Source organism: Panthera uncia, chromosome D2 (genome assembly GCF_023721935.1).
Source record: "Panthera uncia isolate 11264 chromosome D2, Puncia_PCG_1.0, whole genome shotgun sequence".
NCBI classification, from domain to species: Eukaryota; Metazoa; Chordata; class Mammalia; order Carnivora; family Felidae; genus Panthera; species Panthera uncia.
Window position 1 is genome coordinate 5,225,710 of NC_064818.1, and position 27,140 is coordinate 5,252,849.

At 42.5% G+C, this 27,140-nt stretch overlaps 1 protein-coding gene across 3 annotated transcripts in view; it reads right to left on the minus strand.

Annotated features, from left to right (window-relative positions):
* PRKG1 (protein kinase cGMP-dependent 1) overlaps positions 1 to 27,140 on the minus strand; it is a 1,263,577-nt gene that overhangs the window by 445,978 nt on the left and 790,459 nt on the right. For all 3 annotated transcript variants that reach the window (XM_049646038.1, XM_049646037.1, XM_049646039.1), the window contains exon 4: positions 18,337 to 18,442. In XM_049646038.1, coding sequence (XP_049501995.1) covers positions 18,337 to 18,442 — 106 coding nt within the window. The remainder of the gene's footprint in view (positions 1 to 18,336; positions 18,443 to 27,140) is intronic.

The window sequence follows — 27,140 nt, forward strand, 5'->3', positions numbered from 1 at the left end:
GGTGTGCTATCGGATTATGCTCATATTGGTCTAAGTCATTCCCTCATCCACAATGTCACAATGTGCATTGTTAAATGCACCAATGCAAGAGTCTGTTTTCTCCACACGCCAATCCCTTCCTACGCAGTGCTGCTTGACTACTTTCAGAAGTGCATAGCCAGAGTCCTGATACCTGCCACCAAACTTTTCCTAGCTTCCTATTCTCCTTCCAAGTTGAGGTCAGGTTACTCACTTGCGATTTCCAGGGCAGGTGGGTGGGAATATTAGAGCAGGACTCAGGTAGGCTGGGGAGAAATGCTTCAGGCAGCCACCGCAGACAGGGGAGAGTAACAGAGCAGACCGTGGGCTAACCTATGAAGCCATTGACCGACTCTGCATTTTCCTGTCCAGGTTCTCTCCCTGTACCTAGAATGTTCTTTATCTCAGGTCCTACTTGCAAAAAATCCACGTTAAATTCTATCTGATGTTCCTTTCCAGTTACAACACCTACTGCACTTTTTTTTTCCCCTGCTGAAGAGATTTGTTTTCTTATAGTGTCATCTCTTCGGTCTTGCCTCATTAGTCCTCTGATTATCGAGGATGACGCAGAGAGATGGATAAAGAGCTTGGATCTGACCAACATCATGCAGGTGAGACTCAGTGATTTCCAAATTCTAAAACCACATAGTTGGTCTGTATGTAATTTGCCTAATTTCTACTCTGTGCAGAAAATGTGGGTGTGTGTCCCACCTCCAACAGCCTCAACCAGTTTACAGCTCTAATAACCATGATCAGGGCTGTAGCGACACATCCTTAAAAATCAAAGCCAGCAATCTTTTGTGGGTTGGAATGGAAAGGAGAGCCTCACAGCTGTTAATCTAATTGGAAATCATGTTGACTATACCCATCGAAGCTCCAAGGACTGGAGAAGCTCTTCTTTCCGAATTATAACTGCTGCTCAAGTGATAATTCCAACACTGAACACCCTGTCTTCCAGAGTCCTGGTAATCCACTGATAAAAACATTTATGTATTTGATTTACGCCTTGCCTATATCCACACAAGATGGAGGACACTTTACACACACACACACACACACACACACACACACACACACACACACGCGTGCAACTAAACAAAGACTTAACCTATCAAAATTAATTGTTCAGAGGAGGAAAAAAAATACATACTGGACTCCTGGCACTAAAGTTACTCTGTGCATTAGACTTAAAACTCCATTTCTCTCAACGAAGGCCATAAGGAAATGTAATTCTCGGTATGTGAATCAACTATTCATGCTCATCAGCAGACATGACAAATGTTATCCCAGCACTCAATCTTAGAGGAAACTTACTGCATGAAAATAGAATTTCTGGATACTCTAACCAACAATTTCTCTGACTGCAATCCTTATGAAAATTAGAGAAGGGATATTTAAAAGCACCTCAGCATTTCTATGGAATGCTAACAGAGTCTGGACATGCTGCACACTGATGCCTTAACTATTACAGAACAGAATTCTGGAGACCTAAAGCAATGGATAGGCAACAGTGGGCCCTAACCTTGTCTCTGCAACATCCCAATGTTTCAGGAAAACTTCCAACAATTTCCAGGTAAAGTAGATCTGTGGATGGATTCTCTGACCTCTGTCTGAAGAGCCACGAGTCGATATTGTTGAGGAGAGAGGTGCATGGAGATTTTATATTGGAGAAGACGACAGTAGAAATGACCTTCTACTTTGGGAAGTGCCGTGGCTTATGTTAAAATTAGTCGCATGGGTTTGAAATTAGCTGCTAGTTCAAGGTAATCCCTTTGTATTTGCAGGGGATTCCATTGTTAGTTTTATGCCACTGTCATACAGAAGGAATGGATACAATTTATTGTGTAATGAATTTCCATTGTTTGTTTGTTTGTTTGTTTTATAATAAGCCTGGATGTATCGCTAAAGAATTACTATCTGTTCAAAAGTTTCCAAAGTAAAAAGAAAATATTAACCTAAAGGTACAGTGAAAAACGCAAGTGAAGCTCCCTTTTATGTGAAACACACTACGAAACTCTAAAAGCTTAATTTTTTTCCCCTTCTCCTGTACTATCCAGCCCCTTAACAACTTTACTAAGGGTGAAAAATGCATTTAATCTTTTAACGAGTCTTTGGTAACAGCCTTTCTCCTTCAAGAACGCAATTCACTTTCATATGCTGTCCTAGAAAGGATATTTCTAATCAAGTCTAACTTTCAGTTTTTGTGTCCTCATTTTAAATGGTTTTAATTTTTAAAAAAAAAAATGGTTCTTGAAGTGTTTCATCTCAGGATCCCTTTACACTCCTAGAAATCGAGGAACACAAAGAATTTTTGTTCATATAGGTTCTATCTACATTTATGATATTTGTTAGTAAAACTGAAACAATTAAAACACAACACTACACAAGCATATAACCCATTAGCTGTTTTTGCCCCTGGAAAACTCTACCGTGTCCATGGGGGAGAAGGAAAAAAAGACAAATGACACATTAATATTATTATTAAAATAGTTTTGACCCCACTGATCTCCCTAAAGAGTGTCAAGGGTGCCCCAAAAAACCCATATTACCCTCTAAGAACCACCAACTTAGATGAACAGTCAGTAATGGCAACAATGACAGAATTGGCCCCAAGCAAAATAAACACAGGACCTTGGGGCACCTGAGTGGCTTAGTCAGTTAAGCGTCAGATTTCGGCTCAGGTCATGATCTCACACTTCATGAGTTTCAGCCCCGGGTTGGGCTCTGTGCTGACAGCTCAGAGCCTGGAGCCTGCTTCGGATTCTGGGTCTCCATCTCTCTCTGCCCCTCCCCCACTTATGCTCTCTCTCAAAAATAAACACAAAAAATAAGTAAAATAAATAAACAAACACGGGACCAAAGTGGTCAACACTCCAGGCACGCACACACGTCCCCCTGAGAAAGATGAAGGAGCTTGAAGTCCATCCAGCACGGCAGCTGGCTATCCCGGGATGACTCTCAGTCATCAGCCCCCGAAATCTTTTCTACATTTTACTCTAGACATCTAGGAAAACTTCATTCCCATGCCGTCTAGACCATCTCCGAAACTGGACCAGAAGGTGGTGTTGCACAACTCACAGGGAAAGTCTATCGTGCTTCACTTTTTTCTGTGCTGAAGTCTATCTGGCAGCTGTAGGTTCCATTATGATCCACGGGACACGAGGCTCCCTCACAGTGTCTTACACAATTTATGCACAAAGATGTCCACTCTCTGGAGCTGATGAAGGAAATATTACTCATTCTATGTTTATTTTACTCGTTCAAAAATCTTATTTGCTGTCTATTCTAGATCAGATGTGCATGTATTTTACTTATAAAGGAATATGTATAATATATATGAAATAGTATATATATGGGCAGTATGCTAACATTTAAAAAAACGTTTATTCCTGAGACAGAGACAGAGACAGAGACAGAGACAGAGACAGAGAGAGAGAGAGAGAGAGAGAGAGAGAGAATGTGAATGAGGGAGGGGCAGAGAGAGAGAAAGAGAGAATCCAAAGCACGCTCCAGGCTCTGAGCTGTCAGCACAGAGCCTGATGCAGGGCTCGAACTCACAAAGTGCAAGATCATGACCTGAGCCAAAGTCGTCCACTTAACCAACTCAACCACCCAGGTGCCCTGCTAACATTTTATGTTAAAAGGCTGCGTACTCAATGATTAAAACTATGCGATCTTCCATTTTGTTAAAGTCTTTTAGCCAGATAAAAATCACACTGTTTAAAAATACAAAATGTTGGTGACCATCTGCAACAAACCTTTCACGTTGTTGGTCAGAGTATCAATGGATTCAATGACTTCAGAAAATCACATGGCACTCTGTAGAATATATGTCTACTCAAGAGAAATGAAGACAGACATTCAACAAAAGACATGGCTAGGAAAGATTCCAGCAGCTCTATTCATAAACACTTACAAGTGGAAGGAGTCCCAATGACCACTGCCATTAAAAGGGACAAATTCTGATGTGTTTATATGATGGAATGCTACAGATCCATAAAACAGAATGAACTATGGTTACACATACTATAAGGGGGACCAGGACCGTGGTGGGGGTGGGGGGGTGGGGACTCTCCCAGAAACAATCCTGAGCAAAAGAAAGCAGACACAGAAGAGCACACACTACATGATCCCCTCAATATGAAGGAGAAAAACAGACAAAATTCATCTGTGATGGTAGAAATCAAAACAACCGTTATCCTTGGTAGACGAGGTTAACTGGGAGGGGGACTGCAGAACCAACCTTCCAAGGAACTCGACACGTCTTAGGGATCTTGATCAGGTCGATGGCTATGTGGGAATATAGATACATAAACATGAACTCATCTATAGTTTTAAGATTTGTGCACCTCACAGTACATATAATATACTGGAATGTTTTTTGAATGTTAGGCCCAAGTTAGGAAATATCCAACGTATTTTTTTCTCCCATCAAAACTACAGAGGATCTGTGTGGAAGCCTTGAAGCATCTGAAAACCTAATGTGGTAAGTATGCTTTTAAGACCAACCCATTAAGTTTCCTTTTGAAAGCTGCAAATCAGTCTCACTCCTCTCCAGGATCTTTCCCTGGCATGGACCATTTTCCACTGTCCAAGCATAATCTGATTAGCACCTTTTCTGAGTCCACAGCGGGTGTACCAGGGGAAGGTGAGCTGGCTTCACCTTTATCCTAATGGTCTTTCCAACTACATCTGCCCTGTCCTCTGGTATCCCAGAAGTAAGAGTCCTCTAGACCCAAGTAAAGAAGGAAATGGCTACAGCATAAGACAGCAAAGAAAAGTTTAGAAAGTCTTTATATTCAATGACATAGGAGGCGGCACTATTAATAGCACTAAATACTGCATTTATATCATGAGCAAAATGAGGCCGAAGTTTCACACAAATAGAAAAATACTAGAAGTAAACTCCTCTGAGGCTGACAGCACACATCTTTGGAAAATACCAGCACAATTGTCTTTCCCATTTTTTAGAAGTTTAAAAACAAACTGTATACAATTAAAAAAGAAATTAGGAGAGCTTATTTTTCGAAAAAGCTATTTCAAAGTCCACGCCTATTTGAAACTATGCCTCAATTTTCACGATCAAGATGCTTTTAGTTCTCAATGATTGGGAATTTATTCTTGACTTCAGTTATCTCCAAGTTATGGCTTTTTCTTGGTGTTTCAAGGTACTTAGGTACAACGACATTCCAGAATGGTTCACTCAGAGATTCTCTGAAACACAGACCTCTGGCTTCGTGTAAACTCAGGCTCCGCCCCATGTGCCTGGGAGGCTATTAGGACTTGTCTGGTGAATCCTGGCTCCTACATCAATATCCCATTCCAGCTACAGGACTGATATGGGACATTCCCTTACTCCCCTAGACCATATTGTTCTTTCCCGGCACCTCCAGAAACACTACCTCTACTTTATCTCCCTCGACTTCACCTCTGCAGAGACCAAATCGACAGGTGTTGGTGGCAGCAACAGACAAACCACGTGAGACCTGCACAAGACCAGAGGCAGGTTGGTGGGTCAAAAAATAGCGAGGTGGACAGAAACGTGGACTTAAGGGAGCTGGGCAACAAAGCTAGTATCGAAGGCATTTATGGGAGCTGCTATTTCCGGATAGCAAAATTCCAGGGCCTGAGTAAAATACACCAAACATGTGGCTCCGACAAAAAGATCAGAAAAAGGGAAAAAACAAAACAAAACAAAACAAAAAGCCAGCCATAGAGGTGTGACGTGCTCCCAGTCCACTCTATAGTATTACTGTGTAATTATTAATCCCGAAGTCCGTTTGAGTACTTCTATGTTAATTTGACTTTAAGAGCCTTCTCTCGCATGCGGATAAAGGCTTCCAGCTCATCTTCAGAAAAGTAAGGTGTGCTGGCGTTGAAGTCTTTCACCAGTGCACTGGGCTAGGGCTTCGCCAAGGGGTCCTCACCTCATCTGAAGGAGGAGATGAGTGCCCTAACCTACTCTACAGTGGAAACAATCTAAAATGAAGATTTTTTTCACTTTACTTCTTCGTCAACAACTTACAAGGACTTCTGCAATAAAACCTTTGATTACTTGGATGATTTTTTTGTTTTGGAAAACGGTAGGATATCCTAGCATGGGGCATACGTAAATTATTGTGTCATTTATTTGGAAAAAAAACTACTTAAAGAAATCAGACACAGACATAGATTCCAGAACAATCTAACACGGATGATGAAGAACAAGTGTTAGTGCTGAATAGAGAGATGTGCTCTTAGATTCCAGAATAATCTAACACGGATGATGAAGAACAGGTGTTAGTGCTGAATAGAGAGACATGCTCTAAGAAAAACCCTAATCACTACTCTCCCAAACAAAGTTATACAAGACCAAGAAAGACTGAGAAACCCTCACAGGTTGAACCTAAGGAAAAAACTAAATCCAACGAAGTACCCTGGATTGGACCCTGGAACAGAAACCAGAATACAATCTACAGCGCAATTAATAGTATTGTACCAATGTTAATTTCTTAGTTTTGATCAGGGTACCATGGCTATACCAAAGTTTATAAATGGTCCCATAAATATACCAGGGTTACATCTAAGGGAAAGATGGGTGAAAGGTATGTGGAAACTCTCGATAGCATATTTTCAATTTTTTCGTAACTCTAAAGTTATTTTAAGAAGTTAAAGAACAAATGTTAGTGATAGGAGAAATCTCTCTTCTGAAAATCTTGATTAGAAAAAAATAAAAAAACAGATTATCTTTTGTCTAGTTATGTTAGAGGGCCTCACACTCAAGTAAAAAGTTGTTTAGTTGTTAGCCCAACTAACACTCATTGGGCTTCTGCGGATCAGAGCTGGGGTCAGCAGGCCAAGATGGGGTGGGCTACCATGATCATGATCAGGTGGACAACACAACTTTAAGCTGGGCTAAGTAAGTGAACAACTTTTTCAAGGGGAGACTGCAATTTTCACAGATTTAACCAGCACAAAAATCTAGATTTTCTATGTTTACACATGTAACAAATATGATTTGGGCCAATTCTACATGTCCAGTATTTAGAATTCTAGATTCTGCCAAGTGGTTCAGTCATTACAACTAAGTACTGAGCACACCTTTCACCTTGTGTGACAAGTCTCTGAGAGGACTATTTTTAACACTGCAGAATATGCTGCTCCAAATTAAAAAAACAAACCCAACTTTTGATCACATGCTCTTTGTATGTAAACCTTATCCTTAAGAAGCTTTTGACTATCTTGACTATACTCCTACATCTGGATGTTTTCAGTGAGACAGAGAGAGAAAAGAGAAGAAGGAGGGGGAGGAGGGGGGAAGGGGAGGAGGGGGGAAGGGGAGGAGGGGGGAAGGGGAGGAGAAGGAAGGGAAGCAAAGGAAGGACAAAGGAAGAGAAGGAGGGAGAAATGGGATGAGTTAAGAAGGAAGTTTGACTCGACGCCACTTAGAATACCGTTCATTAACCACAGACAAGTCAGTAACTTCTTGCTGGTGAGCGTGCAACTATTTGTAGACTCCTTCGTTGGATACTCTTGCAGGCTGTCTTCCTATTTTTAATCCAGGCAGTATTAAAACTCAGATTAACAGTTACAACAACCATCTCTCATCCCCCCAACACCCTGCCCCCAACACCAGGATGTCATTTCAACCAACAGCCTTATCTCTAAGTAAGGAGAGTTCAGGGTACATATAAACCAAAAGAGATTATTTTTTTTTTTTTAAGAATTCAGAATTCCCTGGCATTAACGTCCTTTTAATGTAATAGTTTTCTTTCAGTACACTAAATATTGGCCATGTTTGTGTTAGATCTACTTGCGGATTTGAGTTCTCTTGAAAATAATAAAAAAATCCATCCTCCAAGGCAACTTTGATGTGTCTGTGTTTGCACAACAGAGCAGAGCACTTGAGGAGTTTTTCCCAAACATGGAATACAATGTTTACCCATTGGACCCCATCCCGGCAAATGAGAAAATAGAATTCATCTAATTCTTTGAAAAGTACTGAGTAACTTTCAAGTCTCTTTGTATGTTTACAGGAAAACCCAAGTTGTGCTATTCAGCTGGAATCGTCCTGGGCTCCAGCATAAACATTTCATTGCTTATTGTATAAATACGAGGTCAATTTTAAAATGGCATGCTTATCACAAGATTCCTAAGAAAAAAATCTTCCTCTGTTTTTAAATGATTTAAACCTCAAGATTCATGGACGGTTGGATGGATGCATGATCGCACTCAAACACCCACACACACACACACACCCCAGGAACTTTTTGCAATCATTAAAATGTATCAAGAAATAAATTTCTGGAGGTGCCTGGGTGGCTCAGTCAGTTAAGCGTCCGACTTTGGCTCAGGTCATGATCTTAGGGTTTGTGAGTTTGAGCCCCACATCGGACTCTCTGCCGTCTGTCCCCATGTTTTTCTCTGCCCCCTCCCAGCTGTATCTTTCTCAAAAATAAAGAACGTAAAACAAAAAATAACAATCTTGGGTGCCACTATACACATTTGCAATGAATTTTGTGCCAATCTTTGAATGACATGTTCATTCTATTGGAAAAAAATGCTTAACACTGACATCTTGATTTTTGTGACGTCACCCATTTTCAGGAAGTTTGCCTGATGGGATGAAGAGAACAAGGACTTTAAGTGGGGCCTGATCTTGAATCTGGCTGTGTGATGGTGGGGACGTTGTTCATTTTAAAAACTCCAGACGCCTCCTCAAATAAGGGGAGGAGCACCCTACTGCCCTCAAAAGAGCCTGTCAAAATCACGTGAGATTATCATGTGATTGTACCTGCTGTACGTGAAGCAGCAGGTGTAGGCCGTTTTGTTCTTGTTTGTGTTTCTTACCCCCCCCCCCCCGATTTCCCTCACTGCTATGCCAACACTCTCGCTGTGGGGGAGTGTTCCCAACTCAGCCCATACTTCTGTCACCAAGCATCATGCCAGGGGCTCTAAGGGCTTCCCTTTCCTGGGAGCTGTCTCCCCGCACCCCAGACCGAGCAGCAAAGCAGAAGGGTCTGGCTCGGAGATGCCCATGCCCACACCACTCAACAGCCAGATGCTGAGCTTTGGACTTCACCTTGGTAAAAAACCTATTGGCAAATCCATTAGGACTAAATTTATTCCAAGCCAAACCCACAACCAGCTACAAATAGAAACTAGGATGCACATTCCACTTCCTTCCTTGTCTTTTTTAAAAATGTTTATACATTTTTGAGGGAGAGAGAGCATGCACACAACAGGGGAGAGACAGAGACACAGAGAGACAGAGACAGAGAGAAGGAGGGAGGGAATCCCAAGCGGGTTCTGCACTGTCAGCACAGAGCCCGATGCGGGGCTCCATCCAGTGACCTGAGCCGAAGTTGGACACTTCACCTACTGAGCCACCCAGGTGTCCCTACTTTCTTTCCTTTTCAAAATGAACTGATGTTCTCTCCCCTTTCCAGGACAGATCAGATTATGTGGTGGCTGAACTCACCCTGATGTTTACTTGCCCTCAACACCATGTCCTTGCCCCACTCCAGACTCTCTGATTCCTCTCCAGTTGTGGGGAAGTAGGCTTCTATCTCAAGTGGAGAAATCCAGGTGGCCGGGATGTCAGAAGCCTACTTTATTCTTTTCCCCAGTAGCTTGTGGCATCCTTCTGACCTGTTCGTTACAGAGTCGTCTATGGAAAAGGACTCCCTCCCAGACGCCCTCAAGGAGGCTCAGTGTGAAAGATACACAAATGAAACGAGACTGGCTGCAGGAAGAGTTTGTAAGGTTCAAGACCATAACAACAGAACAGAGGAATATCAAACTGCTTTGTCACACTGCTTTAGTTTTGTGACCCCACCCCCTGGGGTGTTGAGAAACTATCCTTAGGGTCATGGGATGGAACATTAGCCTAGCATCCCCAAAGGACTCATCCCCCCCAGCCCAGACTCTGGGAGAGGCACGTCAATCCCTGGGCTGAAGCCTCATCTTCCCCAGGATCGAGCAAGACCAATCTGTAGGAAATTCATTGTTTGACTCAAATGGGAGATTTTAGCCACAAACACTGTAAACCGGGTATCTTATTATTTGTAAGGATTAGAAGGAATTTATGCATGTGGAGGAAGCATGCTATATAGGAAAGTGTAGAACTTTTATAATCAATAAACATGCAAATATCAGAGGTGACACTTTCTTTAAAAAAAAAAAAAAAACCATCACCGTGCAACATGTGAGACCATCACTGTGCAACATGTGTCTCACTGTGCACAGATGTGAGACATCTGTGCAAATGCTCAATGACAACATGAAATTAATGGCCACTTTTATATGTATCTGCCCCTGGTGTCCTCTTTGATGAGAATGGGTCTGCTACCACAAGATGGACTGAGCAGGTGGTCGTACTTGGGAGGAGAAAGCACCTCTTCGAACACCTTCTCTGTGATATTTCCCTTCAAATTTCAGCTACACCAGCTCTGTTAAGCTTAATTCTAACACACGTTACACAATCTTCTAGAAAACCTCTATTAAAGCTCAAAGCTTGAGAGCTTAATAAATAGGTGTGTAACTTACTCCTCAAAATTAAAAAAAAAAAGAAAGTCTAAAATCCCTAGAACTATTTTCATAGGAGCCTTCTTTTACCATCTCTCCTTGCAAAATATAGGAGAAAAGTCTAGGGAAAGTGGGATCAGGACTCTGATGTTCCACAAATATCTCAGGTTGATTAGACTGTACTGTTGCTCCTTACATAATTTGTGATCCCCAAAGTAGGTTCTTGATTTCTTCAGGCTCATGTGTACCAAAGATATTCTGTTGGTAAATGTCCCAATAGTCCAGTTGTTCAAAGTAAGGTCACAGAACACAACCCAAGCAAGAATGGGTCTTGCTTAAAGACCACCACCTGTACCGGAGAACCTCAGGACAAGCCAGAAGCATCAATGCCTGAATGTCTGATGCCAGGAGACAGTGATCCTGGGCTCTTGATCATGTAATATCCATTTCAGAAATCATGGTGTCTGCTTCCAAAAAGGTGGTGAATTTCCAGACAACTAAAGGCCCTTCCACTGAGCCAATGCAATTCTAAGACATCATCACTTTTCTTTACCACCAATCACAGTGACAGCTCTTAGGTTATTACAGAGCATTGATCTCTGAATACATACCCTTAGGGGAATGAGAGCAAACAAAAATCTCCAGAGGTTTGGGGGAAGGGTACTACTAGAGAGTAAAGTATAGTGAATGAGAAACCCAGGGACACCAAGAACCAAGTCATCCAGCTGCCCACATCTCCAGGCAAAGTAAATGCCAATCTGTTGAGAAGATCAGCAGTATGTTGGAATTAATATCTGAGCAGCCTACAGATCTGGAAGCAGTTAAGAGCACAGTGTACAAGCACCTTTACTGTGGCTATTGGCTCTCCCTGTGACTAGCTGTGGAACTTTAGTCTATTTAGTCTTTGGCCTCAGTTCTCTCTTCGGTAAAACTGAAATTATGTTAGCACACACTTTATAGATTCTTGTTGAGGATTAAGCACAGTTAATTCATCTCAAGTGTTTTGAAAACTCTTTGGCACACTCTCATACATTTGCTAATATTATCTTATTTTGTTTATTTCTGATTATAATCCCTCAGGTGGGAGGATGCCCTATTTTTTGGTTGGTAGAAACTGAGCTTAAGTTTAAAGAAACTTGCCTAAGGGCACCTGGGTGGCTCCGTCGGTTAAGCAGCTGACTTTGGCCCAGGTCCTGAGCTCCTAATTCCAGAGTTTGAGCCCTACGTCGGGCACTCTTCTGACAGCTCGGAGCCTGGAGCCTGCTTCAGATTCTGGGTCTCCTTCTCTCTCTGCCCCTCCCCTGCTCACACTCTGCCTGCCTCTCTCTCTCTCTCTCTCTCTCTCTCTCTCTCTCAAAAATAAACATTAAAAATAAACTTCCCTAAGACTACTTACCTATAAATAGTGAAGCCAGAATTTAAACCCATTTTTCTCACATCACTAAATCAAGCAAACACTGAAATATTTGAAATATGTATTCTATCTTCGTCTTATGTTCTAGATCAGCAACTGCCCAGAAGTCGTCTCCAGATTGGGATCAAGAGCATTGGCAGGGGAGTTGTTAAAAATGTCAATTTTCAGGCCCCACCCCCCAACTGTCATTCAAAATTGCCATGGCGAGTGCAGCTGTGTGCCGTTACTTTCTCCTTTTATGGGGGAACAGGACAACGGTTAGCAGGAGGATGAAAGAATGCCCTAGAAGAAGGAAGAGGTCACAGGGACAAAAGGCACAGCACAGGAAATACAGTCAGTGATACCGTAGTAGCATTGTGTGGTGATGGCACCCACACTTGTGTGCGTATAGATGTGGGATCACTAGGTTTTGCACGTGGAACTAATGTGTGTCAACTATACTTCAAAAACAAACAAAAAATTAAAGCCCCAAATATTCCAGTGAATTGTGCAACACTGGAAGATGGTGGACAATTTTACCCGAGATTTTGAACAGGAGTCCATTGACACAGTAGGACAGCTGAATTTCCCATTTTCCTAGGGGCACAGGGCTGAATATACGACCGATTTCTCATGGGGCTTTGGGCATCTCAACCAATCTAAGCCTCAGTGGCCTCCTACGTGAAAGGAGGGGCCTGTCTTATCCCCTTACACGGTTCTGTTCTACACTGCCAACTCTGAATGGACATCTCCCTGACTCTACTTTTCTAAGTGTGATGCAGAATAAAATATAAATCTCGGAAATAAGGTAGCCTGTTGAATTGAGTTATAAGAAAATGAAATTAGCAGGTTCTCAAATTAGATCCGAGAAGGGAAATTTGTAAGGGTTTTAGAAATGTCAGTATCCCAAGATTGAAAAACATGCAGAATATAGAAAAAAAAAAAGTCTACGTAATATCAAATTGGTTACATAAGTACATTACTTTTGGGGAGAGGAAAAGAAGACCTTATTCCTAACCTGCCCCACATCAAGTTCACCACAGTAAGGAGCTTCCTTCGGAAGATCTGCTGGGAGCCACAGTCCAGGCATGGCACAGACCTCAGGTCTTAGATTTTTCTAAATCCCATTAGATTCATGTGTCTCATTCATGTATCAGACCAAAGACGTGAAGACTCATCTTCATACAGTTGGCAGGGGAAGGGGAAGGAGGGAAGGGGGTAGTGGTGGCCAAAACTACCAGATGATAAAAAACGTCAAGCAATGGAAGACAAGTTTCAGTAAATTTCAGTCTAGGTATAGACAATAGATAGGAGTCACCAACCCAACCCAAGGTGAGGTTATTCTCATAGTGAAAGTCATTCTGATCCCAACAGGGGAGCATGACGTTTCAATGCAAAGTCATCCTTTCTTTTGGGAGGTGAGTGTCACGTTCCTAATGTGCACATGTAAGTAGCATATGTATTCAATTACACATTAGATGTATATACAAGTAGGACTGTTTCAGAGAAGAAAAGGCAAGAGCAAACTAGAGTTGAGGTTTACTCCCCAAGGATGGAAGTAAGGAATACGTAAACTACACAGCATCAAACAGCAGAAGTAAGCACTGTCTTGGGAGCTCCTAGATTTACCGAAGGCCCACTCCTCACCTTGACTCCTTGGATGTGGATGCTGTAAGGCCCTCACTGGGGCCATCAGCTTTGGGCTTTGTTATCACTTAGCTTCCATTAATCAGAAATTGCTGGAGAAGATCCACACCACATGACCGGGAAAATACCTCCAAGTTCTTTATGCTGGAAGAGTCCTCTGGGAACCAAAAAGTTTTACCAAAGGCCTTCAAAAATCTCCTAACTTTCTAATTCTGTATTTTCAGAATGCTGTATGAAACTTGGTGGTTAACAGCAGTGATGCCTTTTTCAACTCAGAAAAGGGCAAAGCAGAAATTTCTAATTATCTGAGAGAGATCAGATTTGTTTTTTTCCCTGCCCCACCAGACATACTCCCTGTGCTGTGCTATACAGATCACCATCGGAAAGACTCCCATTCGAAAGGAGAAGAGTCTCCCGGGATGTGCTCCGCTGGGAGGGGCCATGTCGCAGGGGGGCAACGAAAGATGGCCAGCCCTGTGGCTGTAGCAGAGAGAATCAGAGAATGAGGGACAAGAGGGAGAACACCACGAATCCAGGGAAGCCCATCGCAGCCCCAGAAAGCAGGGCTTCGAAGACCACACTCAAGACCCAGGCTTCCCCTTAGGGGGTGGTAGGAAGCCAAGGACAGACTTTGGGCAGGAAGAGGACATCACCACGCCTGCCTGACCAAAAGGTCCCTTTGTGAATGAAGAAAACATTTTCTGAGGGTGAACAGGATCCAGAGAGTACCTTAAATTCCAAATGGTCCCTGCTGTTCTCTCCTTTGTCAGCGAAGCAAGTAACAAATAGAGGGTGATGGTGTCACCAGCATAGTCAGCTCAAGGCCATGAGCAAACCCAGTCCCTACCTCCCCACCCAGTGGCCACACGGCTGCCTTCTGCTGCTCCTGTGGAAAAGGGGCCAGAGCCGAGAGCAGCACAGGGAAAGTGTGCAGCAAAAGCCAACACGAGTTAACTCGGGCAGTTATTTGTCTCATTTTTCAGAGTCCATCTCAAAAAGCAGCATTTTCCCATAGCCCAAGAGGACGATGGTCACAGCAGCAAAACCACCGCAGGACCTATAGCAAGAGTGCCCTGCTTAGCAGCCCTGCTAAACCCTGAATAGTGTCTTGTGTTTTTAATTTTTTTTTTTTTGGCTTGCCGAGGAACATCTGTGTTTACATCAGGGAATGTGAAATAGAGGCACGAAAGGAAAAATGGCTAAATATGATTAAAGAGGTAGAATCCGACTTAGATGTGGCATTTAATCCGTGGAAAGGGAGGCCAGACCCCCTGATGGGGAGCTCCAAAATGGGTAAACACACCAGAATGAAAATAGAAACCAACTCTGACAGCGGAGAAAAATCTTCCCATTTCAGTGCATTTATATATGCCCGGTGTGTCCCATTTCTGGCCCTCTCAGCTTACTGCTTGTTTAGAAACATGAACAGGATGAGAGGCATATGGGCGTGAGCAGACACAGAAGACCATTCTTTAACCTGAGCTGTTGCTGTTCTGAATATCACAATTCCTTTAACTCCTCAATATAAAGTATAAGGTGTGTATAGTAGAAAAATGGAGATGGACTTTTTTTTTTTTTTAGCAAGCACATTAGAGAAAAATACCCCTTTTCCCTGTACACACAGGTTGCTGCAGGCAAATTTCAAAGCATTGAGTCCACATTTTTATTTTATTATGGTGAGACTTGCTACACAGGAAACTCTAAAGGAAAAAGTTGATTGACTTGACTACATAAAGCTTAAAAAATTTTTACATGATGTAAAAGAGTGGTATGCATGTTAAACAAAAAAATCAGTAATAGGGAAATGAACAATTCTTCTGTCAGGATAGAAATGTTAATTTTGGTCATCTTAACTTTTTGACACTATCATTTCCTTTGGGGGGAGTATACACACTTCTTAACAGCCCTGCAGAATAAGTGGTAGCAAAGAGAGATAACCTGGGAACATGGAGGAGAAAACAGTATTACTCGTTTAGCTTTATCAGTGTACAACCTGGGCAACAGTATAGAGGCCAAGCTTAGAAGATGCCTATGCTTGGTTTAATACTATGCTGTCAGGGTTTTGACATTTTTATTTTCCAAAGACAGGGAGAGAGACAGAGACAGAGCATGAGAGGGGGAGGGGCAGAGAGAGAGGGAGACAGAATCTGAAGCAGGCTTCAGGCTCTGAGCTGTCAGCACAGAGCCTGATGCAGGGCTTGAACCCACGAACCGTGAGATGATGATCTGAGCCAAAGTTGGACCTTAAACGACTGAGCCACACAGACATTTTTTTAAAAGGAGCTCCTAATTTTCATTGGTCTCTGGGCCCTTCAAATTATGTACTGATCCTGCCCTTAAAGTCATACTAACTACCTATCTACAAATCAGTAAGTTTTGTGCCAAGACGAGCACCAAGATATTTATGACAAGTTTATAGTCTCAAAGTAGAAGTTCAATAGTCAGGTTATAATAAAACAAAGTAGAGAAGGAGACACATGATAGAGACAAAGCTCAAAAAAGGAAAATATTACTTCTTGGTGGAATGAGGTTAGTATCTTTGCAAGAGGCAGGTTTTAGTTGTATCTTAAAAGATTTTAACACTGATGGGAGGTGGGGGGAAAAAAACAAAACAAAGCAAAACAAAACAACAATGATGACCACAGAGGCAGTGAGCTGTATCAGGGTCCAAGGACTGCCTGGGCACAGTGAATTGTCCGGTTTGCCTGGGGCAAGAAGAAAGCAGGCAGGAAAGCAGGTGGTGGTTGGCTGTGTGAGGGCCTTGAACTTGCAGCTAATGAGGCCATGCATAATTCAAGAGCAATTGCGAGCCACTGAAGGGTCAGAGAGAACCAGTTAACCACAGTCATAATTAAGGAAGATTAAAGCTGGCCCCAGGCATTGATGGTCCCTTGGTCACCTCTCTGGACTCCCATCCCAGCACTGTCTTCACAAATGGTGAAGACTTGACTCTTTAGAGAGTAGATGGATGGAAAGTAAGCATCTGCACCCACCTCTAACTCAACCAGTTAAACTTCACCTGCACTAAGCTGGCCAACATGATACATTCCCACCCTCTGGAGAACCAACTTTACTTACTGAAGGTTTGAATCAGCAGAGCAGATAACACAAATTTAGGTGAATACAAAAGATATAAGAGTATATGCAGATTCAACTAAAAACAAAAATCCAAACAAACAAAAAACCCCAGCAACAACACAATGAGACTTCATTGCCTGAACCAGCCCCTCTTAGAAAAATTTATGTGGGTCATGAGCACGGACACCCCATTTCCTTGAGAGAATGGAATTATGGAAATCTATGTCGTAAGTGCCCAATGCTTAGGTACCTGAGAGCTTAGGTAGGCTCTGTCCTACAGGTAAGAATTTTATTAATTACCAATCGGGATCTTTCTCTAATACGGCTCCATCAGAAGAAAACAGTAAATTGCACTTTAAGTAAAAGCTTAAAAATGATAATTTATTCTGTCTCCAACTTTCTCTCTTGGTCTCTGTATTCTTTCTATTCTCTTTCTCACACACATACCAGTATAGACACACGCGTATGTATCAACAAACACACGCAAATATAGATACACACACACACACACACACACACACACACACACAATCTGAATAATTTCCTTGCGAACTGTACTAAATTCCAAACAAAAGTACATTTCCACGTCTAAATGTTTCACCCAATCATGTTGAAGAAAAATCCCAACACCCTGATAATTATATTTTAAAATTACCACTTGACATCAAATTAGAGTTTTATTGTTCCTTTAGCAAGAAGGTAAAGAACAAATTATGTGGAAATCAAATATGCATATACAATGAATCAAAAAATAAATGAACTACATAAAATACTCAAGTAAGGAATATTAAAATTCCATTGTAAGAAAATTCCACAGGTATCTGTTATGATGTATCACTGACCCAAAATGCGATTTCGATTTTCTACCTCCCCTTAAACCATTTCTTTCACAAAAACAAAAATAAGCCATGAAAAAACCGGCTTGATATTCTAGCTCTAAGAAATTATGATTGTAACAGATAATACGCCCCTCTTTAGCAAACGTAATCTGTATGTTATTACTTAAGGATGGTTCTGTTTTCAACGAAAAAATACAAAATAGCGACTTATTGGAAAAAAATCAGAGTTGTCAATATTCTTTTTAAGGATGAAATAATGTATTTTCTTTAAAATAAGCTTAGAGACAAAGAAATGCATTTCAGTGAACATCAGTGTATTCTTAAGAAATGAAAAGCTGTTTTTTATCCCAGTTCCCATGCTATACTGAATCATGAAAATATACAATATCAAAAGAAAAAAAAAACTTTTGATATTTGAGAACTACAACAGAAAATGAACTTAAGTGGGGAAATTAAACTTGGGATTAAAGGATAATGAGCTTCGGAACTTTTCCATCTTTGTCACCTGACCTTTGACATGGAATCTTACACAAGAGACGATGCAGTCCAGACAGGTACCATCAACATTTTAATCGATAGTTAGGGATGAACTCAATACCCCTTTTTTGTTCAAGCAAATTCTCCTTTGTTTCTCTGACCCACACTCCCTGAGATAATGTCCCAAGTTCTGACTTCATCAGTTAGCATGGAAACTGGTACCAGAACCAGAAAGAAGAAGCCAAAGTCTCATGCTTCTACAAATTTGTAGGCTATCAAGACTGAAATGAAGGGAAAAGGCTTCCCTGGGCTGCCTGTCCAGGAAGAGGGTTGAAAAGACCATAAACGCCCTCAGCAGGAGAAAATAAAGCATCCTACCTTTTTAAAAATTCCATATACTCGGTGTGTTTGATGAGTCCTGTCCTCATCATGATTGTTTGAAAACATTGTCGATCGATGGCCCAGAGTTTCACATTCACAAGAGCTGGAGAAAAGAAAAAGAAAACAGGAAAAAAAATTAGGCAATTTCAACCGTGAACCCCACCATGCAGAAGGGATATGAGTGATTCAGGAGAAGTATGGAAATAATTGACCTTCATTTACAGCTGGTACCCATCATGCTATCCCATTTTGTTAGGAAAGTGAATGTTCCTACTAGCATAAGGTAGTTCATAACTGTCCATCTAGTATTATTGTCTAAGAGGAAGATTCCGGTTCTCTTCTGCCCTTAAGGGAGGAGAATGCCTAAGTCCACAGTGAAAAACTTTAGTGCTTTCCAGACTATCTATGAAGGACATCACATGGAAGCAAAGAAAAGTTCACAATTAATCACAACACTGCCTGGTAATTACCCAGAATGGTGTTAATGACTCAAATGATCATGTTTTACTTGTAAAAACTAGAAATGAAAACTCCATTTTCAGGTTTAGGGCTGAATCTAATAGGATAGAAATAATAACTTCACCATGATTTCTACATGAAGCTCATATTTTACAAATTATAACCTGTGCCCGAAGCTGTCCTGTGAAGTTCTCTGAGATCTGTTTGTTGAATTTTAATGTCTAGTCTTACCTACGACTGCCTCTGACAATGAATAATAGTGTTCAAACTGAGTATCACAGAATTACACCATTTGAGCTATTGAGCACACGACTAAGAGACAGGTTTTGGAAAAAGGCAGATGCTATAGACTAACAGAACCACCCAGTAAGATAAACTTTGGTTTTAAAAGAATATACTAAAAATCTCGGTAACAATCTGTGCAATGGGCATGCAAGACACTTATGCTCTCCATTTTTATGTATGTTTGCAAGTTTTCCTAATAGCAAATACTTTCTGTTAGCATACAAATAGAGAAAGCCAATTCATAGGTCATACTGGTGGGGAGTGGGGTACATAAGGGCTGTGCGGGACAAGTGAGTGGAGACAGTTTATAGTTTAAGGAGCCAAACACACAAAGACTGAAGAACACAATTCTCTCTTCTTCCCAGTTCTCAGAGGAAGCCCAGTGTGGAATGAGATCTGGGGGGAGTGGTCAGGGGCAAATGCTGAATATGAGGCCATGGGTGTGCCTTGCAGGGAGGGACTGGGAGTAACACACAAAGCAAACAGGGAAAATATGAGAAAGAGAATGCTGTGTTCTAATGTAAACCCTTATCTTCGCATTTTACCTAATTTTTCCTCGCAAAACTGTTTGAAGCCAAGGAACTAGAACATGACTTCTCTCTGGGCCAGCTCTTCATTGAAAAAAGAAAAAGGATGCTTGGTTAACTAGAAAAGGAACAAAGCAGCAAGGACCGGTATGTGCATGGCTCCGCTCCAAGTATCTTTTAAAAATGAGCCATCAGCAAAAACAAAGATCCTCACACAGGTGCTCTCCCAGCCACATTCAAGTTCCTCTGCCGAATCCGGGCTCCTTTCCAGAACACCTGTTTGCTTGAGACAAACCCAAAGACTGGATGATGCAACCACAAAGGACTGCCAATTCAGGAAAAGATTCACAAGAAGGATCATCTTTATATAACTGACAGAAGCTGAGCTAGGAGGGAGACAGAGGAGGTGACGTCCTGTGCGGGAGAAGAGCCTGGCGGGGGGGGGGGGGGGGGGGCTTGGGCTGGGGGAGTCCAGGCAAGGATCAGACAGACAGGAATGGCTGAGATTCTGCAGGCTTCTGTGATCTTTGAAAGCAGGCTGCTTCCGGGCCCTGGAAGTCAGGCATAGGAAGCGGGGATTAATGCGATGAACAAAACAAAGCTATTAGAGATCTTAAAGACAAAACACAGCCAAGAACCTGAATTTCATTGAAAAAATTTTTAATATGAAATTTATTGTCAAATTGGTTTCCATACAACACCCAGTGCTCATCCCAACAGGTGCCCTCCTCAATGCCCATCACCTACCCTCCCCTCCCTCCCACCCCCCATCAACCCTCAGTTTGTTCTCAGTTTTTAAGAGTCTCTTATGTTTTGGTTCCCTCCTTCTCTAACCTTTTTTTTTTCCTTCCCCTCCCCCATGGTCGTCTGTTAAGTTTCTCAGGATCCACATACGAGTGATATCCACATATCTGTCTTTCTCTGTATGACTTATTTCACTTAGCATCACACTCTCCAGTTCCATCCACGTTGCTACAAAAGGCCAGATTTCATTCTTTCTCACTGCCAAGTAGTGTTCCATTGTGTATATAAACCACAATTTCTTTATCCACTCATCAGTTGATGGACATTTAGTCTCTTTCCATAATTTGGCTATTGTTGAAAGTGCTGCTATAAACATTGGGTACAAATGCCTCTATGCATCAGCACTCCTGGATCCCTTGGGTCAATTCCTAGTAGTGCTATGGCTGGGTCATAGGGTAGATCTATTTTTAATTTTTTGAGGAACCTCCACACTGTTTTCCAGAGCAGCCGCACCAGTTTGCATTCCCACCAACAGTGCGAGAGGGTTCCCGTCTCTCCCCATCCTCGCCAGCAGCTAGAGTCTCCTCATTTGTTCATTTTAGCCAGGCAAAGAACCTGAATTTCAGAACACATCAGAGGTAGGCCGCCATTTTTCGACTGCTTACAAGAAAAATACATTCTGTGTTCAGCATCATTCTTAATGGTTCCCAGGGATTTCCAGTAAGCCAAGTCTCCCTCCAAAGGCTGAATTAGGAGACATCAACCAATTCTGTTATTCTAAACATCAGGGGCAACATGACGACGTGTACTGTCACATATACACATACGGTACTGTACCTCAAAAGACTCAGTAGAGGCAGAAGGTCTAAGTGGAGTCAAGCATACATACATACATACATCTAAGACTCTGCCCTGCAGGAAGACCTCACGTAGCACGTCTCCAGCAGCAATATGTAAAAATTTCCATTACAGGCTCTTAAACCAAGAGACAGGAATAGCAGGTACTAAGCAGAGGCCACAGTACCCACGAGTCAAGCGACGAGGGTCGGGGTGCATGCATGCACACATGTGTTGTGACCGAGTGACCCGCAACGTTTTCTGTCTGCGTTCCCGCTTGGAGGCCAGGCTGTGTTCCTGGCCCCTCCTGAGGAGCTGTCACTCTGCCCTCTGTCACTCGCTGGCACTTAGCGCGTGACCGATATCGCTCATTATCTCTGCTGTGTCTAAATGAGGTTTCCTCGAGTAAGTTGGGACCTTCCCGCAGAGAGAAGTCCGGGGCTCATTTCTTATAACCTCTTCTCTCTCAAGAAATTAGCTTTTCATTAGGTAAGTGTAGGCTATACTGAGTCATTAATGTAATTCATGCGCACAAAGGTCACCTAAAAATGAAGAAGTAAGCCTAAGTGGACTCCAAGATGACGTTAAAATAGCTCAACTGAATTGATCAGACATCATAAGCCATGAATTGAAAAAGGGTCTCTAAAAATAAGTTCACAGAATCTAATATTTTCATTTTATCTGATTCCCATTTACCCGGGCTACTGCTACATCTCTAAGTAAACCTGTTTCAGATATTTTGCATGATAATGAACATGGCTTGATGAGATTGCAAATTTGTCCATGACCTTGGGCAAGATGCCAAAACCTTTCCTGTACTCGGCCAATATACCTATTAGTCAAATCAGCACTTCACAGGTGGGCAAGCATGACTCATAAACACCTTGCCTTGTTATCAGGAAAGTGGTTCTATTCAGGTGGTTATTAACCTCTTGCTTCTTCAACAGCCGGCTGGAGGGTAAGTCTGGTGCTTCCAACCTTCAGACCATTCAAAACAAGTTTTAAAAATCTGTCTATGTACCTTTAAGTGGTTTCTTAATCTCTGTAGGGAATAAGCACTTCAGAAATAAAGTTCCTCTGATTTTCAGGATGATTATGGTTGTTGAACGTTTAAGTCTGAAGGGCAGAGCAAGTATCGGAAACAGATTTTCCTTTTTGTTCAAGAATGAATCTAACATTCTCTACTCAGTGATCTTTTTCTTCCCCCTCCAGTTTAGGGCCATGTTGAATCAGTGGAAAACAGGCAAATTCCCATTCCTCTGAGATCTTTAAGGGCAGGAGCACATGAACGACACCTTCAACGTGGGCAAGAGTTGGCCTTTGTCTGGGGGACACCAGGATTACAGAGAAGGAGCCACAAAAACGGTGCTGGAATCAGATCACAAATCCGGGTTTGGCCTAAACTCTAGTAGGGATTCCCTCCACTGTGCAATTCAGATTTTGGAAGAATATTGAGAAAGCCTGGGTGGGTATAAAACACAGTCTCGAATATTCCTTCGGCCCGTATTTATTTTATACCAATGTAGCCAACACCGGTGCTATATATAAGAGACAGGAAACAAACACAGATCTCCTGCCTTTAAGAAACTTGTGATCTAGTACGGAGGCCAACGAGCCATTATCCATGCCGGATCGGGCCCATGGTTAGTTTTCCTACAGCACGTTAACCATGAACGGGTTTTGTATTTTTAAGTGGCTGAAACATTTTTAAAAAAATAACCCATGACACATGAGAATTCTATAAAACAAATTTTGGTGTCCATAAAACTTCCAATGGGAACACAGCCATGCGTATTTGTTTACATATTGTCTCTGGCTGAATTGAGTAGTTTTGATAGAGACTATCTGGCCCTTTACAGAAAACACTGGCCATCTCCTGGTCTCCTCTAAAAGGAAAACAAATCAAGAGGAAGTGCCAGCAGCGAGTAAGTATCTGGGGCTGTGAATATGCTGAAAAGACCTCATAGACCCCCCAGTCCCTGTGGGGAAAAACACAACGGTTGGCTGAAGGCTTTGCAGTAGAGAATCTTGTGCAAGCCAGGATTCTTCATCTGGTGCTGTGCACTGAATGGGTCTCCCCCAAATTCAAAAGCTAAAGCCACGATCCCCATGGCGATGGTACTTGGAGGCAGGGCCTATGCGAGGTAAGGAAGTTCTGGTACCAATTCGAGTGGGATGAGGTTGGGGGGCTGGGAGATTCCCGACACCAACAAGCAGTTCTCAGGACCCCACCTTGGTGTCCCACCGTTCAACTCAATTCTGACACTATCCACCCAGAGACCGCATCAGACTCCAAGGTTAAGGTTCACTTTTGAATGACTGCCTCCCTTCTGCTTCCCCTCAGAGGCCCATCCACAGTCCCTGTACTTCTGACCCACTGGCTGTAAATAAGTTTCCCAAGATCCTCTCCTTTTGTTTCATTAATTTGCTACATGGCTCATGGAACTCAGAGAAATGTTTTACTTCCTAGATCACTGTTTTATTATAAAAGAATATAACTCAGAATATAACTTAGGAGAGATGCAGAGGCTGAGGCTTGGGGAAGGGGACACAGAGTTTCCATGCCCTCTCCAGGAGCGCCCCTCTCCCCACCCCAGTTTCAGTTTCCTGCATTTACCAATCCGGAAGCTCTCCCAAACCTGTTTTTTGGGTGTTTATGACAGCTTCATTACATAAGCCTGATTGCTTAAATCATTGGCCATTGGTGATGGAGTCAACCTCCAGATACTCTCTGCTCCCTGGGGATGGGGGGGGGGGACAGAAATTTCCAACCCTCTGATCACATGGTTGGTTCCCTGGCAGCCAGCCCCCATCCTGGAGTCTGAAAGTCACCTCCTTAAGCTAAGGAAATCTTTATCACTCCTACCAATTAGAAAATTCTAAGGGTTTTAGGAGTTCAGTGCCAAAAACCGGGGGTGGGCGGGGGAAGGGCACAGATAGGGGAGACTGCAAGCCACAGTATCACAGGAAGTAATCAGGTCTAGATGAGGTCAAGAGGATGGAGTCCTCTTGATGGAATTAGTATCCTTTTAAGAAGGTAGGACACCTGTTTCCTCTTTCACCTCCCAGGTTTCTTCTCTTGTCATTACTTTAAAATTATAGTAATTCATAGACCTGGATCTCGATTTAACTTTTAATGTTATTTTATCACACTTATACTGTACATTAATGTATTTCAATATAAACGCGGGGTTTTTTTTGGTAATCCTCTATTTTATGCTTTTATAAACATTATTCTTAGAGGATCCATATGCTCCATCAGATGGGCCGATAGGACCATGGCACCCACAAGATGGTTCTGGGGAAAGGATTGCCTCAGAGGAGGGCAGGGGGAAGACTAAGCTGGCTCCCAGTCACAGGGTGCCAGAGTATGAATAGTTCCCTGTTCCCTGCCCTCCCCCTGGAACTCCCTAACATCCTCACTGTCAACCAAAGGGTTAGCATTGAGCACAGCAGGGGACTGTTGACTTTGCTCCAGAACTCAATGTGGGAAGGGAGGAGCTAGAGAATTTTATTTCCCCATCACCACAAGGGGTCCTTCCAGGAAGAGATGTCTGCTCAGCAAGTGGTCCAGGAAGGCTGACTGAGGTGCTGGGTGAGGCAGGAGGCTGTCACAGGTGTAGCTAAAGAGTGCACATGGATCTCCTGTCCTCAGAACCTGATACAAAGGTCAGTGAGGAGAGGGCCATGGAAGGTTAAAGTAGGTGATTCACTTCAGAAGCTTTTGTTAGCAGTATCCTAATGGTGCTTAAGAGGAGACTGGGACTAGGGGGAGCAAGAGAGGGGCAAAGGCAAAGAGAGACCAAGATGGACCCAGAAAACCAGAGATAAAGAAATTAAGAGGGGAATAGAGAGAGAGGGAGAGAAATCAGCAGTCTCTTATTACCGAAGTGGGTGGGTCCTGGTGGGTGGCAAGGAAGCTAGAGAGATGGATGGATTAGAAAGATCTCAAGGATCTTAAATAGACAGGACATGCTGTGGAAAGAGAATTTGACCTGAACACCTACCTTTCTAGCCTGGAAATATACATGGAAATAAAATAGTCTAATCATGAATGTTCCATTCACATTACTCCAAGCAGAGGCAGCAAATGTACTTGTAAGTAAGTGCCATTTTTTCAAGTGCAAGAACCATGTACGTCGTCAGCTACGTGACCTAACCAGCCAATGAATTTGTGATTTTCTTTTACTTCTGTATTGTAAATACAACCTTGTATCTTTAAACTACTGTCTCACATGTTTTAAACTATCCTTGCCATATTTTTTAAAAAGTCTAATTATTTTAACATTCTGGAATGACTTGGTCCAACAGCTATTTGCACTCTAGAAATCCAGGTGTTAGGTTGCTCTAAGAACCACAACAAACACCTGACACTCAGGTAACCCCGGGAACATGAAGGAGGTCAAGATAAAAGTCACAAAAATTATCAAGCAGCAGGCAAGTAAATTTTATGCTTTAGAGACCATTTTTCTGTTCACAAAAGTTGATCAGGAAGCCATACAAATGGACGGTTAAGACCCGACGGGATGCGTAACACCATTAGGAATTAGGGAAAAATGCAAATCAAAACCCCAAAGGATACAACTTCACACCCACTAGGATGGCTATTCTTAAAATTAACAGCAGGTGTTGCCCAGGATGTGCAGCTTTGGAACTTATGCATTTCTGGTAGAAAGGTGAAATGGTGGAGACACCATGGAAAATGTTATAGTGGTTCCTTAAAGAGATGAAACATAGAATTAGCCTAGGATCCAGTAATCCCACTTCTAGATATATACCCACAGTAACTGAAGGCAGGGACATGAGTAGTTATTTGTACACCAATGTTCATGGCAGCAGTATTCACCATCGTCAAAAGGTAGGACCAATCCAAATATCCTTCAAAGAGGAACAGAGGTATACCATGTGGCCTATACATACAGTGGAATGTTGCTCAACCTTTAAAAGGGAATGAAAAACTGATACATGCTATGACACGGGTGAACCCTGAAAATGTTAGACTAAGTGAAATAAGCCAGACACGAAAAGACAAGCATTGTAGGATTCCATTGGCAGGAGGCACCCAGAATCATCAAATTCATGCAGACAGCAAGTAGATTGCAGTGGTTGCCACGGGCTGGGGTGGGGATGGGGAGGTGGTGCTCGATGGGGACAGTTTCACTTCAGGGTGATGAAAGATTCCCCCAGATGGATGGTGGTCACAGCTGCACAACAATGCGATGTATTAATGCCACGGAATTGCACACTTAAAAGTGGTTAGAGTAGGTTTCACGTCATGTATATTTTACCACAAGAACCCAAAACTTGATCAATGGGTTTACTTTCCTAGATAATACAACGTGTGACAGGTTTTGTTCTGCTTTTAATTTTCCATTAGATGCCCACTAGTATTTAAAGAAAGAAATTGGTACTTGGTATTTCCAAGGCAGAGTTCAAATTCCATAGGTTGAACTAGTACCATTTTCCCTTTCTTCCTGGCCTCAGGCTTGCCCCACCTCCCTCACATCAACACCTGCCTTCCCCATGTCCCTGCTCACGCAGATTCCTGCAACTGGAGGGACTCTCCACTCCCCTCAAACTCTTGTCCTTGCAAGGCTCAGTTCAAAGTTATTTCTTCCCCCTTTTCACACCTTTCCAGGTCTTTTGCAAGCTTGGTTCTATTTTCCTAACTCTTGATAATTTTATTTTATTTTATTTTATTTAAAAAAAAATTTTTTTTTTTTTAACGTTTATTCATCTTTGGGACAGAGAGAGACAGAGCATGAACGGGGGAGGGGCAGAGAGAGAGAGGGAGACACAGAATTGGAAGCAGGCTCCAGGCTCTGAGCCATCAGCCCAGAGCCCGACGCGGGGCTCGAACCCACGGACCGCGAGATCATGACCTGCGCTGAAGTCGGACGCTTAACCAACTGAGCCACCCAGGCGCCCCTCTTGATAATTTTAAACATG